The sequence below is a fragment of the Lethenteron reissneri genome, chromosome 46 (assembly GCF_015708825.2).
Source record: "Lethenteron reissneri isolate LAM-NWPU_2019-01 chromosome 46, ASM1570882v1, whole genome shotgun sequence".
Classification (NCBI taxonomy): domain Eukaryota; kingdom Metazoa; phylum Chordata; class Hyperoartia; order Petromyzontiformes; family Petromyzontidae; genus Lethenteron; species Lethenteron reissneri.
The window spans coordinates 2,604,462-2,622,547 of NC_083824.1; the positions used below are offsets into that span (position 1 = coordinate 2,604,462).

Sequence of the window (18,086 nt, forward strand, 5' to 3'; positions counted from 1 at the left end):
TCACACGCGTTATCACAGACCAATTCAGACCTTATTGGTCAGCCCATGTGCGCTTAAGAATCTCAATGTTTATCCTACAAAGTCCCATCACAAGGCAGAAACACAAACATTGAAACAGCAGTACGCCATATGGAATTTAAAACCAATCTCCCTGTACAAGAATACGGGGTAAACCGTATGGGTTTGACAGCGGAGTCATCTCCACACAACGCCTGATGATGCTGAGTGCAATCTCAAGCGAAACGTCGTACAGGGTTGCCAAAACGTTGCTTGCTTTTGAAGATTCCTTCTGGATTCTGGTAGAAACAAATCAATTGGCATATTTGTCCACTTGACTTCATTCGATTGGCCTTGTCGGGTGGTGGATGGGTTGGGGTTTAGTGAACACATCGATCTAAAACAAACACAACTATTTATTAATCAAATTGGTCGTGAACCCTACGTATTTTCTCTTATTCGCAATTTTTTTTGCACATTTTCTATTTTTGCCTCATTGCTGTAACTGTGTGTGAACTTCTTTCGCACCGTACGTAGCCAACCGTGCTAATCGGGGTTTGCTCCGTGTATTTCATTCGGCTTTTGTTGTTGTTGTTGTCATTGCGGGTGACCTAAGCGACTCTTGCAAAGGACCCGTCCTGCGGTCCTGGTCTCTGGAGTTTGATTCTCACCCGACGAAATAAAAGAAATGAATCTTCTTGGTTCTTTCGGTAAAGTCACGTAGAAGGAAAGTAATAAAATAATAAAAATAAAACATAATAAAATAAAATATTTTACTTTACCGAAAGAACCAAGAAGATGAATCCCTGCAGTCACGAAAGCTTTAAATCGAAAAAAAGAAATGAACTTGAGACTTTCACCACCAACTTGACGCGATGTCGCCACGCAGCCTCCAGGCCGCCATGTTGGGCAAGGAGGGCCAATCGGCTTTTCAATGGGACGCGTGACGTCACACAGCCCCCCCCCCCCAATCCTATTATGGAGGTGAGGGGGGAAGCGGGGTGAGTGACCTCACCTAAGATGGCGGCGCGGGTTTCAATTTGGCGGGAAAGCAACGGGCGTCATGGCCGATGGCTGCCGGCTGAGCGATGTGGTGAGCGGATTCGGCGGCCTCAGCTTTGCCGGGAGAGAAGAAGAGGAGGAGGAGAACGACTCGAGAGGCAACGAGGTGGGGGGCAGCGAGGAGGATGACGAGGAGGGAGCCTCGACGGTGTTCGGGCAGCTGGCGGAGTTGCCGGCAGAGCCGCCGGATCGCAGGGCCACATGTTCGCGATGCGGGTGAGCTTGGGTTGGGTTTCCCCTCAGAACATGAAACACTAATTCGGATTTTTGTTTGTATCGTAAGACGGAGTTGGATTAATAACTATAATAATCGACAAGTATGTGTTGGGATTTTTTTTAATACGCTTCACAGTAAGCCTCGTTAAAAAGTGATGAGTCGGGGCTGTTACAGTACGAGAGTCACGTGATTTAAATGCATTACTCGACAGTTAAATGTTAACATACGTTAACATTTGTAGATGTCATTAAGTTACATTCATTACCCGCTAAGGGGAAACATACGTTCCATCGGTGCAAAATTTTACACGGCTGCATGTTTACAAGGTATGAGATTCACTCACCCCATCAACCCTTAAGGTCGATAAAATTAGGAACGCCACTCGAAAGTCAAGAGGAGCGATCCAATGGATGGACTGCCCCCTGCCATGTGAACGTGGAATTTCCACCACTTGTTCAGGAATGCCAGCAGCCCAACGATTGTTTTATTTTATGTGTTAAATGGAACCACCTCGATTACAACAAACGGCGTCCTGTACAAAGAATAAACAGAAAACCATCAACACATTCGCCAATGACACTGGCATTCGGGAACATGTAATCCGACGCTTTTGGCAACGACCCTTATTAAAGAAGGGTCATTGTGCGAAATGTCGCCTTATGAAGAAGACATTTACATTAAGGGCCATGACGCGAAACGTCGTCTACTAGATATTTTATTTTCGTAATTTGAAAAAGGGGCATTGCCCGAAACGTCGCCTCGTGTGTATATATTTTCCCTTTTAAGGCCACAGCGTTATTGACGAACGTGTTGAGTTGTTTCTAGATTTGAAGTGTTCGTGACTGCAAGGATTCATACTCTTTGTTTTTTTTCGGTAAAGTCACGTAGGTAAAAAATGTAAATAAATTAATTTTTATCTACTTAACTTTACCGAAATTGTTATTTTTTTACCTACGTGACTTTACCGAAATTTATTTTTAATTTTTTACCTACGTGACTACCGAAAAAATGTAAATAAATTAATGTAAAAATAACTAAATAAATTCCCTGCGTGGCTTTACTGAAAAAAATTAAATAAACATTTTATCCGACGTGACTTTACCCAAAAAAAAACCAAAGAGTATGTGTTGAGTTGTTATTTCGTGATTGTCTGCTTGTGCCACTACTGCCAATGCAACAGCAGCAGCATCGCCACCACCACCAGCACCGCGAGACATTGGGGGAAGGTTGCGAGTTCAAATCGTGACTTGTTGGGGGTGGCCTCGCAATGAGAGCCGCTCTCACCACCACGAGGGGTGTGCGTGGGGCCACCCTCGTGTGGGGCCACCCTCGTGTGGGGCCACCCTCGTGTGGGGCCACCCTCGTGTGGGTTGCCCTCGTGTGGGTTGCCCTCGTGTGGGTTGCCCTCGTGTGGGTTGCCCTCTCGTCGCGTCTCAGGAAGACAAAGCAGCTCCGAGGCCTGCGTCGTGCATGGCTGAGCGACCACCGTGCGAAACAGCATCAACTCAACAGACGGTCTATCAAGAACAATCCTTTAGATCAGGGGTGGGGAACGTCCAAGCCCGCTGGCCGTATGAGGCCCACGAAATCATTTGGTGTGGCCCTGCCAAGGCAACCGCAGGCGGAACTCGAAATTCAATAAATCTATACCAGCTAACATCACACGCCTCACCAAAGAGAAGCAGTTCCAGCCATCAAATTAGGGGTGAATTAATTAAATGTTTGACCAAATATAACAGGCTAATTTTTAAGTTGATCATTTTGTATGGCCCGCGAATGATGTTATACATATCCAAATAGCCCTTGGCAGAAAAAAGGTTCCCCGCCCCTGCTTTAAATGAACTAAAATGTGTCTTGTGTGTGTGTATATAACAATGGGAGCGGTGGCGTAGCGGTTAGCGCGCTGCGCTACGAACCCCGGCGACCCGAGTTCGATTCCAGCTCACGGTCAAAACCAGTGACGATTATCTGAACCGGTTCTGGGCCCCCTCTACGTCAACTCGGCCTCAAATGATTACTTTTTGCGGTGTGTAAACGTCCCCATGAGGGAGACAAAGGCGGCCGGGCGTGATGCTCGCCACCCACCCCCTCGTGTGCCGTTTTGGCCTTCATAGGTGCTCGCTTACAGCACTTGCCCCAACAAGTCTGTTGAGGCTATACGGGGGATCTTCGTATGACAAGACCAATGTTTATGGCTGCGAGACTACATTGTGAGCAGCAGCGAACCGTGCGGCAAAATCATTTGAACTGCTCCAAAGTATAAACTCCCTGCCCTGCCTCCAGCAAGCAGCACTGACCAACGTGGTGAAGTATGGCCTGCTTTTGTTCCTCTTGTCGCTATCAATCCCCCCATGTTTTTGATACTTGTCATGGCTGGTAGTTTGCACCGGTTGAACCTGTTTCTCGATGAGAAAACTCAAGTGGATTTGGCCAGGATACATTGCTATTTAAGGTATCATGACGATAGAACGAGACCAGAGATGGAATGTCAGCCAAAGGCGCTCCCTCTATCCGGCAGTGGCCAGGCAGTGGCTCGTGGTGGTGGTGATGACAATGATGAATATGAAGCCACCAAATGTGGCCTCGGTCTAATCTTGGAGGAGGCCGCCTACAATGCGGTGAAACGTTGACATTCTGATTGGCGGCAACGGAACTTCGTCGACTATGCGTTTCTAATGATGATGATGGAATGTGGCCACGAGGTGGCGAAAGAGACCTTTCCTGAGATGTGGATAGCTTGGAGCCAAAAATCATGTTATGATTGAGGCACTTAAACCAACTCGGAATGCGATTTTGATCATAAAAAGTAGCGCAGCCATTTAGCAGCATTATCAAAAGAAATACTTGGTGGAGGTCATTATTTTAGGCATTACATTTTACTGCATTAGGCAAGACTTGTAATAGTTTCTGTAGATACATGAAAACATCACAGAGTCTCGATACATTTTCCTTGGAGTTCTCAACTGTTTTTTTGTACACTCGGGTATGAATCTGGTATGCCCTATGTCTGTCGAAAAGCCACACGTGTCCGGGGATTGTTTTCGAAAAGCTTGAGAATGGTTAACCTATTTGCTGTACTGCCATCAACAAGCCACTTTGTCTTACATGATTGCCTCCGCACGATCCACCGACCCCACCACCCCCGTCCCCTCCTCGCAGGCATGCATCATCACAATCTCGAGAACACTCAGAGGCCGTGATCCCTCTCAGGCTAATTTTGGTAGCCATCAGTCTGCGACTGAGGTGATAGGATTCTAAGAAAAGAATTGAGAGTACGTTGAAGTGCATCTCCTGATAACCGTGGTAATCTGCCAATTGCCAGTTACATACTTCAATTTGTTTTGTTTTGGTAATGTTACGATTCTGTCCGGCTCTCTCTTTCCACCATTATTCTGAAGCACAAAACTGAGATTCAAATGCAGCATTGGAGTGTCATTATGGCCTTGGAGGCAAAACAAAATGGGGCTTCGGAGTCTAGGAGCGTGGAGCCTGGCTAATGGAGTGGTTTTCAAGGGCTTGAAGATAAGCGGTCGCATTAGGGCCCAAGACCCCCTCGGGAACACAGCGGCAGGCTTGGTTGATGAACTGTGTTTATTGGTATGCACACGCGTGCCGTAGTGTTGTCAACCTGATGCTGCTGGGCCCGTTGGAGGAAAAAACAACAAAGCAGGGGGGAAATATGTAATAACATTTGACATGTACGTTCATCATTACGTTTAGCAAAATTTTTTTAGGTTTAACAAATTCACCATTTGATGCCAGTTTCTGGCGTCTGAGGGTGGTTAAAACGTTTTAAGACCGAAAAAAGGGACGTAAAAATCGAGATGATAGTTGAATACGCGGCAGTCATGCGGTATAATAATTGCCTTATCGTTCACACTTACTTTTAATTTAATTGCGCCATGTCAAAATTTTTTCTCGTAACTTTTTTCTTCAAAGCTAATGTGTCCCACTTGATTCAGGCTCATGGAAATCTCCCTTCATCCTAGTCAAATAACTTTTAGTCTTTCCTGAAAAAAAATTAAGAAAGGCATGTGTTTTAAGTGGGTTTTTTTGTAATGGAGATGAGTGGCAACAGCCCCTGACAGAATACTCTCACTACAAGGTTTTACCGCAAACTTGAATTGCATTCTGCTGCATTTTTAATTTTACAGCAGAGTTTGGTGACAAGGATGGAAAACTTTCGGACAAAATATGTATCTACTTTTACTGATGCTGCCTAATTGGCTGAAGTGCAATATGTTTATAATAGAAACTACAGTTCACTGCGGACGTTGGGGGAGTGTTTCTTTTTTGCTAAAAACATGTAGCCCGGCGGCGGCCTGTCTTAATTATTATTGTGTTCACCACCGAACGAGTATGAGAAATCTTCCTCTGTGTGACACGTCTCCATCCCTACGGGAAATTGGACTGGGAGGAATGGAAACACAAAAAGAATTGATAAATTGTTACGTCGCTAAGTCATAATTCTATCTCGGTTTATAAATTAAAAACGAGCAGGGCCCGATTCACTGCTTCCCCCAAGCGACTGCGCAGTGTGTGCAGACGCATGATAACTGGGTGACCCCTGAGCATAAAACATGTTTCCGAGCAGCTCGCTTATGCATTCATAATTTTTATTAGGGTGTTGTATTATTTAATTTTTCCCCATTGCGTGTTAACTGTGGTTTTATTAGTATAAACACTGCGATTCATGTTTATTCCATTTCTGAGTGAGAGGTGTGTGCCCGCTGCCTTGCATGAATCTTGACGGTATTTCACCTGTCCCTTGAATTCACTGTTTGGGGGGTTGAATTTGTATTCTCTTCGTTCAGTGCTTCAGATAAATTTACTCATTGACGATGTAAATCTGAGCGGTCAGAACATGTAGCGTCCGCATTCTTCTCTTCCCCCTTCTCATTAATTATCATCACCAGTTTTATTTTCAGCGCAGCTCTCTTCACATCCACTGCTCTGCAAAGCCATGCCCTGTCTCACCAACGCGATCACAAAAAGAACGTTATTATATTCAGATCCCAGGAGCTTTGGCGAGAATTCTTTTCATCCATATGTACATTTAACTTTTTGCCCTAGCGAATAAACTTTAGCTCCTCATGCTCACTGCATATTTATACACCCGCATTTGCAATGTTTGATGGAATTGACTAATTCTGTGCTCCATCAAATACATTAAAAGCCTTCTGAGTTGTCAGTCAGTCAGCCAACTGAACAACTTGTGAATGAGCAGTGGATCGTGCTGAGCGGCGAAGCAATGGCCACTGGAGAGCTCCGACCACAGAGCGTACCAGCAATTGATCATCCCAGGTCTCCTTTGCGAGCCAGACATGCTGTCCCAGTGGGCCTCACTTTATTGCTTATGGAGTTTATATATCGGCATGTATCATCAAAAATGTTGAAATAAATAGCGATCGTCGTAATGCACTTTTGATGCGCATCGATTTACCGTGCAAATCAGACATGACTGAGGATTTGGTGCCGATTCGCCACGTTAAATCGAGACCCGCGCGTGCACGTGTGGTTGGAATAAAATATATCCTCTCAATTTTTTTATATCATCAACTTGTGTTTGATCGCTGAAGCAGCAGCAATTTCATTTACTTCATATCCGTGTGTGCATGTGCGGTTTTTTTGTACATGCAGTGCGTAATTATTTTGTGAAATGTTAATTTGCATAGACATTGGCATGCGTGTGTTGTGTTACATAGTGCACGGTATAATATTGCTTTGGCCTGCCAAGTGTCGTCTTTCGCCAATGCATTTGTAAGCGAGGTGTTGCAACTCATTACTCGGTTAAGTACAACACGTTTTGAATAAATAATACCTCAGTTTTTTTGTTCATGTCTGGGCCAAAATAGACCCAAATCCCTGGCATAATTCACGTAAATATCTGTGGCATAATTAAAATGGAGCACACTTTTGAAATCTAAATATACGTAACTGTGCATGATTCAAAATTTAAGATTGAAATACACATATCTCGTTGCGATCAATACATACATTGCATTCCAAATTCACGACGCAAGTTCAGCAAACCATTTAACTTCAGTATGCATGATGTGAGCTGGCATTTGGGGCACACCTTTGAAGTGCTTATCGCTAAATATTGGGCTCCTAACCAAGGGCTCTAAGGAACAGCAGTAGAGCCTGGTGTGAAGGTGTGAGAGGGGTGGGGGCTTCATCCGGCTCGGCATATTCTGCTTGTTTACCCACCTGCCCCCTGGTGTGTGCGTGTAATTAAATTGGCACCGCTACAACTGAAAGAGACGGTTGGTGATTTGTTGGGTGTCTTGTCAGTGTGGTGGCACTATGGTCATCTGCCAGTCATATCAGTCGGTCAACCCATGGCACTTGGGTCTGTCCCGTGACCTGCACATAGCCTGGCACAAGTGCCGTGGTGATGTCGCCCCCATTTAGTGGTGAATGGTGGTTGTTTTTGTTACTATGGTTAAGCTTTTGAGTCCACTTTTGCTGACCTCTAAACATTTTGGGCCATTGGGCCTGTGCTCAGCATCTGTTTAAAAAAATAAACAAATATAAAGTAGCAAGTTACTCTTCAACACACAGGTATGCTGAAGTAGTAACTAATTGACGAGTTTTGTTTACGTATACCTGTCAACCCCTTATCAGCGCCTACCTTATTACAGACCAATTCAGGCCTTATTGGTCACCCCGTGCCCTTATAAATCTCAACGTTCATCCTACAAAGTCTCATCACAAGGAAGAAACACAAATAAATAGACATTTTTTTTCCCGTATGGAAATGGCTGGACGCCATATGGACCTGAACTCAATTTCCCTGTACAAGAATACGGGTAAATCGTGTGGGTTGACAGCTATGTTTACGTGACCAACTTTACTAATTGCATTGTGTCGGGTGGTGGTGGATTAATGACACATTTATATTTACGTGATTTAATCCAAACACCTTTATTATGGATTAAAATCGTGGTTTGGAAAATGTAGCCGGGCAGGTGGGTGGCTCGCTGAGAGGTCATTTCACTCACTGACCTGGCACCTGATGCCTGAGTTTGAATCCAGGCAATTTCCTGATTAAACCCAGTTCTCAGGTGTGATAAACTAATGGTTTAAACCCATTCACCAATGCCCACACACAAAACCCCCCGTAACAATAGTTTTGATTATGCACTTGATGTGGTTACATTCCAGCGCTGAGGATTAAACATCGATTCAATTGTCATGTGACAAACATTACTGTGAGTGGCAAGGCAGGTCGGAATGTGCTGCCCAATGCCAGAGGTAGCTCAGTGAAATCCGCTTTGGTGGGCAATTGTCTCGGGCGATCGGAAAGGATACTTCATCTTATGACGTGAATCCTTTGAATTCAGTTCAACTCTTGAAGATTCCCACAGTCGTGCGTGGCGAAATCTTGAGAGAAGAAATGTTCGACATGCAGCCAGACCTGGAAAACGACTCTTGAAATACAAGCATCTGCGAAACCACGCGTGTTTAATACATTTTAATTTAGCTAGGTCTTATTGATATGACAGGTAGCAGCATTAGCAGTGGCACTGGTGAGGATATGTAATGAAACAAAAAGGAATTAGCTGATTTAGAACGTGAACTTTGAGGATGTCTTTTGCTTTTAGTTGATGTTGAGGGTAGTGATTCACAGGCTAATATTCCAGACACTTTTCAGCAACTGGGCTAAATATTTATGCTAAATGTGTTATAGAAAATGTATGCTGATTTGCTGTTTCATAATCTACCACTTACACTTATTAATTATTTTCATTTTGTTTTGGCATTTGCTCTCTACTGTCGTGTTAAATTACTTATTTGAATTCAGGAGGGTGAACATTTTTTTTAATTGCCTCGCAGTTTATTTTATATTTTTTAAAGACTCATAAAATATATAAAAATATACCAATTATTTCGTTCCAGGTAAAAAAAATCACGTGAAAAATATATTCCACCGTTAAGATTTGCCAATCTTTAAAGAAAAAAGGCAGTAAAAAAATTTTGCTTCACAGATGTTGAGTGGGAGCCCGCACGTGAATGCGTGTCATGGCACACAGCCAATTAAACATTAAATATATCCATAACAAACAAAAAACAATCATTAAAATAATCATTGAATTATTTCCTATCGCCCCATGATCTATATCCCAGATAAACATTCTACATGTATTGTTTCAATCACTTGGACAGCCAACATTTTCACTTCATTATAATTCCCACTAAGTTCTCATTATTGGTTTTCTGATAAAAATAGCAGGCGAATTTAATTATTTATTTTTATTAAGGAAAAGCCAATTGCCTAAGTATTGCTATATCCTGGAAATGTGTCACGTGTCATTACACTTGGAGTCACAATGCGAAATGGTTGCACACCGTGAACCAATGCCCACTAATCTATAGACACGATAACAACGGTAATCAATTTCTCGCACAAAGAAAAACACGCAAATAAGCACAATGTAATCAAGAAGCCATTCGCTACCTTTCTTTGTTTCCTGATTTTTAAAAAACGAGGACTGCTTGGCGGGAAGTTGGGACCACCGATGGAGATGAGGACCATGACCGAATGCTCGTTTGTTGAGCGTTGAGATGCGCTCACTTTGCACAGTGATTGAAATAAATGAGTGTGGTGAACCTCTACAATAGTCTGTAGACTAAGCTGAGCGGTAGGCCTCGTGTGGTTAAACCCACTAATTGGGGTGCACGTGGTTAATTGTGCTCGCGTGCATTACCATTAATTATTATCAATCGCCGTTAAACAACAGTAAGGAACTTTAATTTGAAGAGGGAAAAAAATGTATGCTGTTTATAACATTTGTGTAGCGCTTGAAATTAAAGCAGTTGTGTATTACATCTGGTAATGTGTAGTACTCATCTGAAAACATAATTCGCCTCCGTGACACATTGTAAACAATAATGTTCCACATATTGCGAATTTTTACCCAATCCAGTTCCTTCAAAACATTTACCCAAATTAAAAGCTATTGAAGCCATGCTCTTTGGTTCTTTGGGTAAAGTCACGTAGGTAGAAAAAATAATAGATTACGACGTTTCGATCGCCATTCAAGCAATCGTTCTCTATCCCACCTGATGACGATTGCTTGTGTGGCGATCGAAACGTCGTGATCTATTATTTTTTCTCCCTACATGACTTTACCGAAAGAACCAAAGAGTATGGATTCCTGCAGTCACGAATGCTTCAGATCAAGACTATTGAAACCATTAAAATTAAATGTATACCCACTGTATATTGTTATAAAAACCAAGTACTACTTTTATTATTATTTGTCCTGTTTACCCAGGAAAGCCTCACAGGCTCAACATTATTTGAAGATAGTCCTGCCATGTGGTTCCAGGAGGGAATGACGATTGTTATGTATTTTCCCAATTCAGAAATTTGCAAGGAACTCTTGAGATTAAACTAATTTGGAGTGTGACGCCAGCGTGCGAAACGCTTCTCTCGAATGACGTAACGGAATCTTCCACAACCACTGAAGCAGACGCCACTTATTTTACGGTTTAATAATACACCCGCAGTATTCCGGTGTGTATTTTTTTGTGTTGTAACTGTAGAAGTCAGTTTCAGAAACTGAAATGAAGCTCCTGATTAAGCTCCCATAGCTCATCGAAGTGGCCTATATCATATGTGGTAATTTATAGTAGCAGCAAAATAATACGCATGTTTCTAGATTTGGAGGGCACAACCAGAAGAACCCGGACAAAAATCCACGTGACCACGGGGAGAACCTGAAAACTCCAAATATACAGGCTTCAGGGTCAGGATGGAACCCCACGACCTCTTGTGCACGCGGCAAGGGAGATATCATCTTGCTTCCGTGGTGCCCTACGGAGCAAAACGTCGCACATTGTGCCCAACTGCACTCTGCACACACCGAAAACACTGCATAGCCGTACAGCACAACCGTGAAAAACCTGCACGCGAGTTAAAAAAACAAGCGCTGTGTTACAAAATGCAACAAAATGAAATGATGGGAGGAACATAATAAATCTTTAAAATGTAGTGTTTATAACCGTGTACCGCTTTGGGCTTGTGCCTAATTAATCGGTGTTTATTGTTTTCTGTTCAAACGTCAGTCTTGTGTGCGTGGGGCGGCATTGCCTTGTGAATTGATTTCTCCCATCGTTTTCGCTGTCCCTGTGTACCACTGGGGAGAGATTCGCGACCGTACTTCACCGCGCTGGTCAGTACGTGTTGGTGATATCACTCAAACTGTCGTGAAACGTAAGTGGGCTTTGGGCTTGGAACTTTACTTAGGAGGAATGATGGCCGGTTGTCAAGAATAATGATGAAAGTGGCAGCAAAAGAATAGAAGTCGTCCGAGAGGACATACACCAAAGGAGATGCAGTGGTAAAATCTCCTGTTTTGTGGGTTTCAAGCAGGTTATATTGCAAGGATTGCCTCCCCAATTCGCAAGGTGGAAATTTGTGGAGATATTCATCGAGCAGTGTATTGACCATGGCTGATGATGATGATGACAATATGTACACACATAGTTATGTGTGATCTCTGTGTTGCTCCTGTTCAGCATGGTTACCTGGAAATATAGGTTCAATCTCTCTTGTTGCCACCTTCATGGCTTAGGCAAAGTGAAGAGTTTGCACATAGATCGGATGGTAAAGACTGATGCAATAAGTTCCGTTAGGGCACTGTTACTCAATGACTCACCAACCCCGCCATCATCACCAACGAAGCAATTAATTGAATGATCGTGGTTTGGGGGTTGCTGATTTATCGTTTCCGTTGTTAAAGTATTTCTTATTGGTAGATGCTTGCTTTCTTTATTGGAGTTTATTAATGCAAGTGTATAATAAGCATAATTTATTATCGATTAACATACTACGATTTTTTTGCACGTGTCAGTGTAACAGTGAAGTTTAATTGTAATGGTTCACGCAGTACACTATGAATCGGGGGGGCCTGAGTTTATTTTCCGGGAACTGGTTCTGTGTTCCTCACCAGCCTCTTCACCAACCCGCTCTGACCAGCGTGGTCAGTATGGTGGAACAACCCCACATGATTGACACAGAATTATCCACCAGTGGATTGACAAAAGCACTGTAAATTATTATCTAACTTCTTTTTGACCAATTATTCCGAGCTGCGCATCAACATTGTATAATAGATAAGGATTGTTTTTTTAGTTATTTTCTGCTTAAACAACGGACATTTTCAGATGTTGCCATCTGCTGATGTTTTGTTTTTTGCACCGTAGAGCGTGGACCCTCAATGGACTCCTCCCAGTTCCTTCAGCACCCCTCCGACAGCGTTAGACCCCACAAGGCAACCACCACAGACATCATATTACAGGCCACTTTATATGCATTAGCAGCATCGGGTAAATTTGGCGATTTCATCACAATGAATTGTAAATCGATTCCAGACTGTCGTAATTGATTCTAAGAAAGCGTGGAGGAATGGTAATTGATGATGGTACATCACTCGCGTTTTTGTTTGTATTTGTTTATATATTTCTTCTCTCCCAGCAAAGCCTTCCCCCACCCACCCTTCCTTAAATGCACGTTGTGTGCCGGAGCCATTGCTGCTTCCACGGTAATTGATCGTAGTCTCCAGGGATCGATTTTGGGGTGGAGATGAAAGAGCGTGTGCTGGCGTCCTTGTAGCGGCGATGGGCTACAGGCACGAGGAGATGTCGCAGTTTGTGAGTGCCCATCTCTGCCCTCGGACATCGCTTGAGTGGTGTTTTTGACACCAGAAAGGCCCCCTTCATGCGTTGGCGGAAAGAAAGTTTCGGCCGAAGTTTTAGTGAAATAAACAGCAATATTGTCACTATTTTATGCCGGATGAGCCAGTTTTTCATTTTTATCTTGGCTGGAAAGTGTTTTTTTCCATTAACGTGAGAATTAGGCCCATGATGTCAGCCAAGGGACATGGTGATATACTGTGCGAGTGCGTTAGTGTTTCTATAATGCTCTGTTGCCATTAGCGGGTTTGCCGTTGGCGCGTAAAAAAATAATAGTTTTTCAAAAATAATGGTAATACTGCACACAACCAACTGTGATATTGCGAGGCTTTATGAATTTGTCTCTTTTTTTGTTAATGTGCGCATCCTGAAGCATTACAGTTACTTTGGCCATCTGGTGGTGCTCGTGGTTTATTGGTCATAATCGCTGGCATCTTAATTTGGAATCTTTTGTTTCGTGACCGCTGTTATTTTTACACGGTTAGATGACTGCCTCTAACGATTTCATCAAAATAGCACAGTATTGAACCCACCTCTTTTTTTTTTTGTTGACTCCCATAAATTGCAGCTTCGAAAGATTCCACCAATTAGCCTCATTCTGAGACTCTGGGTTGTTTGGTGCGTACACTCTCGGGGGCTTTGCACACCGGCGCTATGCGTCGTGATGGGGGAGGGGGTTAACCGTGGTGCAGGCGCTCTGCTCGGTTTGCGAGACGAGAGCTCGAGACGTGGGCCTCGTTATCCTCGGGCTGAATTTCCGAACGGGCGAATGTAAATGCGCGCCGTTAAGCGAATCGCTAATTAGGCGAGCGGGGCCCCGCGGATGGAGACGAAATCCACGCTTGAGCCCCGTCTCATAATTCATTCACCGTCTGTGTATTCATTCATTTATAAAACGTTGCCTTAATGTTAACTTTTTTTCCTTCCGTCATTTTAGTCAAGGTCCAACATTAATCTCGCAGCACAGGACACCTCACCTTGGCCAGAAAATGACCAGGGGCCATTTCCGTGGTTTTAATTGATTGGTTTAAAAAAGTCAAAGTAGTTTCTCGCTCAAAAATAGCATTCCTATGGTGATGTGGAGTCTAATCGTAGAACAACTCATCAAAGTAGTACTCATATTGTGACCCACGAAGGGCTGAGAGGCTAAATCAATCCCTTGCTGGTACTTAAACGTGGAACCTTTTAATTGCAAGCTGCATGCTTTGTCCACCCTATCATCTGCTTGGATGAAATTCAGAAGATAATTATTATGATCAATCTCATTGTCTATCAAATGCTGGATGAGCACCTCCCCAGTTATCTAATGCTGCATGAAGGCCAGTCATGGAGTTGTTTGACCATACTTCTCACTTGTAAGTGCAGGTTGCTAAAGGGAAACTGTCCTGGGACTGGTTCAGTTGTCACTCGCCACCGATACCAGCCATGGCTGGGAATTGAACTCATGTCACCAGGAACATATAGCGTAGCACGCGTACCACTGCCACCACCTGCTTCACCCATAATTTGGTTAATTTGCGGTTAATCCCGTATTTGTAATTTGTGCTTTGAGGCTGGCTCACAGTGACCGACTCTCACGCTCGACGATGTTGCTGGGCGTCTCGGGAATCTGCGGCGTAAGCAGAAGCCAGCGCGCTCTTGGTAACGATGCCCCGCGGCGCTGACAGTAATGATGGCGCGATCATGAAGCAGTAAAGAGGTGAGCAGAGAAGTGAGCGGCGGCGGTGTCATTGCCAACGTGTGCATTAAGCGTTCCCGAATCGAACACCATCACCGCCTGGCGCCACCAATACTGCCACCAAACCCACGCACACCGGTGCAGCGGGTAGCTGGGGGTGGGGGGGGGATTTATTTGGAGCAAGGGTGGGTGGGTTTTTTGGGCTTTTGGTTTTCTGTTTCGTTGTTACTTTTTTAATATTTAATTTGAAACGTTGGGAGGTGAAGCGGGCATTGGCACCCCGGTGCGGCCCTGAGTTGCGAGCGCAGGCAAACCGAGCACACCGAGTGAATGTAAAAGCAGGGGCTTGAGGCTACGAATACTGATTTATGTCCCAGCGGAGAGAGAAGTTTGCGGGGCGGGGAGGAGAACGCGGGCCGGAGTGGAGGAGCCCCGCTCTGACTGCTGCTGTTGCTGAAGCTGGCCGCAGTTGTGCTGGGGGAGGAGAGGGCTGCGGTGTCAATGGATAAAGAGAGATTGAGTGAGGGAGACTTGGCCATGGGGAGGGGCTGTGATATAGTTCTCCGTTAAGCGGCATGCTGGCACGCTCGAGAGAAGACGGGAGGGAATGGGTGTGTGTCGTGGCCTGCGAAGTGCCAGCCCAAGTAACTTTGCTTGTTGGCATGCTCTTTGTATTGGCGTGCGGGAAGACGAACGGTCAGTGGCGGAGGAGGGGGTGGGCAGCTGCCCGTGTGCCCGCCTATCCTTCCGGCATCACTCATCTCCTCGGGGGCGTGTTCTATTAACTCACAAAGACGGAGGGTGTGACGAGTGCCGGTCTTGGTTGACGTGAGACATTGGTTTCTTCCCACCGAATCATGAACTCTGGGTAGTCATCCAAGGTCCACTCCATCTTGGAAATCACAGGGATGCTCCTCACCCCATTAAAAACGATTATTGCTGTAATGAACGCCACAGTAATGGGTGCAGGGTCTGTGGCTCTTTAAAGAGACTGATCCGGTGGAGCTGGTGAATCGCACGCCGGTAATCGTCCCTGCCGCGTGGCTCAGCTTTTCACTCGCTTTCTTCCTCGACATATCTCGCATAATTCTTACAATCAAATCGTTTTTGAATGCCCTACGGATTTTTTGTTTGTTTGCCAGAGTGGCTGCCGAGCATCTCCCGTCTCCATGCTTGCACCCACAGTCAGTTTTGAGGCTGGTTAAAGGGTTAGTTGGGAAGGCTTGGGGGGGGAGGAGTGGTGGGGTGGAAGGGAGGGAGGGTTTGTTGGTTGACTCCTTGGCTTCGCTGTGAATTCCTGGACTGATCTCAAAAAGCAAAAATAAACAAACAACCAGAACTTGTGCACGGTATGGCCACCAGCACCGTCAGTAGCAGCGAGGGTTGGGAAGGCATCGGGTCGAGAAATAAAAGGGGTGGCGAAATAATAATAAAATATATAAGATTAAAACACAGGGAAATGTGTACCAGATGGGTGAACTGTTAAATCCGCTTGAGTGCCCTAATTTTTCGTCGTGGGGATGCGCTTGCCGCCGCTTGATGGATCGCGAGCACGCGGGAGGGGCCACTCGGACGCCGCCACATTCTCCGGCGTTCATGCTGACGGATGCGTGGAAAATTAAAGTCATTTTGAAAAGAAAAATAGGGTAAGGGGGGGTAGGAAGGGGGGGGGGGCGTGTAATGAAATGAAATTAAACTCGAATTGCTTCCTTTTGCCTTGATATTTAACCACCACGTCTGCTGCAGGGCTTGGAATTCGTGGGTGCAATTTATTCGTGGCGTTGCAGTGATGTGCATTTTATATTTCTTTTTTTTACCCCACCATCGCAATCGAAGCTCGTGTGCTGTGACCTTTACATCTTCAAATTATAAAATAAAACCCGACCTTGTGTTTCCCAGCCCATCCCAGTACCGAGACTGCGAATCTCCTGGCGGTCATCCGTAAACTTTTTTTCGGCGATGGCGAACGCTTAGGCAAAAGGGAAAGGCCATGTTGTAAAATATGTTCAATGCGACCGCATCTCCGTGTTTGTCTACACGTGGGGCTAATGTCCATTATTGTTTCTAAAGGTCATTTCCCTTAGACTTTGGTCAGTGATTCGCTCTCAAACACCGGCTCTTTAAATATTCGGTGGGATTGCCATGACCTGTATTCTTGGGGACTGCTCGCGTGCGCGCGATTAGCGGTCTTCTGCAAACGCCCGTGTTACTGTTATTAATCTGCATTTGTCCGTGCAGTGGCAGCCTTCTCTTTCCTTCCGTAAATGTGTCTCCGCTTTGTTATTTATGTTGTTGTTTTTATCCCTCTTTGAAAACCCCGTATGAGCTCGTCAGCGCGTCTCTCTCTCCTCTCCTCGCCGTTTCTCTCCCCCTCGTCGCTGGTTGCGAGGTTTTTCCCGACAGCCTGCCGAAGAGCGCGACCGTGTGACCTTCGCAATCGTCGTTTTAGATTCCCTTAATGTCGCTCTCGCTCGGCTCCTCCTTCGGGGTGTTAAAAAAACTCTTCAAAATAATCCAAGTAAGGGGGCGGTTGCATTTCAAACAGGTTTAGCAAACGTGCCCTGGACGAGAGGCAATCTCCCCTTCAACAACTGCCCAACGTTGTCCTCATTCCAGTTTTACTTTTTCACCAGAACTGATGCAAGTGTTAGCAGAAACGTAAACTGCCTTCACACAAACTTGTCATTCATGTCCATTCACTCAGTGAGGATGTATACAAAGCAAAACTTTTTGTTGAATCTCAGCAGTTCTCCTGTCTCGGCAGAATCTGTCAAAGGGACCCCCACGAGATTATTAACTGCCTAATAATAACTTTTTGCTTTATCGGGTGCTCCATTTAGTATCTCATCACAGCCATTCACAGGGGGACGCCCACGTTGCAGCTGTCCCCCTGTGCGACTCCGCACCGGCGCCTGCAAGTGCGCCTTCGTCCGCCAGTAGGCAATCCATGAGGGTAATTTGTGGTGTATTTTTTTTCATTTTTTTGAAAGTTTGGACCATGATGTCGACAAGCAATGAGCCGAATATTTTTTTATGATGTCGGGGATCCTTAACGTTAATACACCCGCAATATTAACAAGGGCCACTGGCCTGATTCAAACCACAAACCTCTGCAACAAATGGGTAAACGCACAGCCGCTGAACCACATCGCCACCCCGTTATTAAAACACGTTCCTGCGGAGGGAGCTGGTAGGAACGTTGGGTTGCTCGGTCAATGGCCAGGGTCAACGTCGGCGTGGTGTATTCTGCAAATACGGCCGACTGTGAGGGCGGGCACAAGCCGGCTTGAGTAGGTGAAACGTTGAGTTTTTATAAGGGCACCACGGGGTGACCAGCCCCTCCCCACCCAGCCCCACCCCTCCCACCCCCCACCCAGCCCCACCCCTCCCATTTTTGGATGCACGACGGACGGACGGACACAATAATCC

At 45.1% G+C, this 18,086-nt stretch overlaps 1 protein-coding gene across 2 annotated transcripts in view; it reads left to right on the forward strand.

Annotated features, from left to right (window-relative positions):
* The first annotated feature begins 1,017 nt into the window (after window positions 1-1,017).
* DTWD2 (DTW domain containing 2) overlaps window positions 1,018-18,086 on the forward strand; it is a 53,021-nt gene continuing 35,952 nt past the window's right edge. Inside the window, exon 1 of one of the 2 annotated variants that reach the window (XM_061570757.1) lies at window positions 1,018-1,275. In XM_061570757.1, the coding sequence (XP_061426741.1) occupies window positions 1,061-1,275 (215 nt within the window). In that variant the 5' untranslated portion in view covers window positions 1,018-1,060. The remainder of the gene's footprint in view (window positions 1,276-18,086) is intronic. The other variant, XM_061570758.1, reaches the window with a different exon arrangement.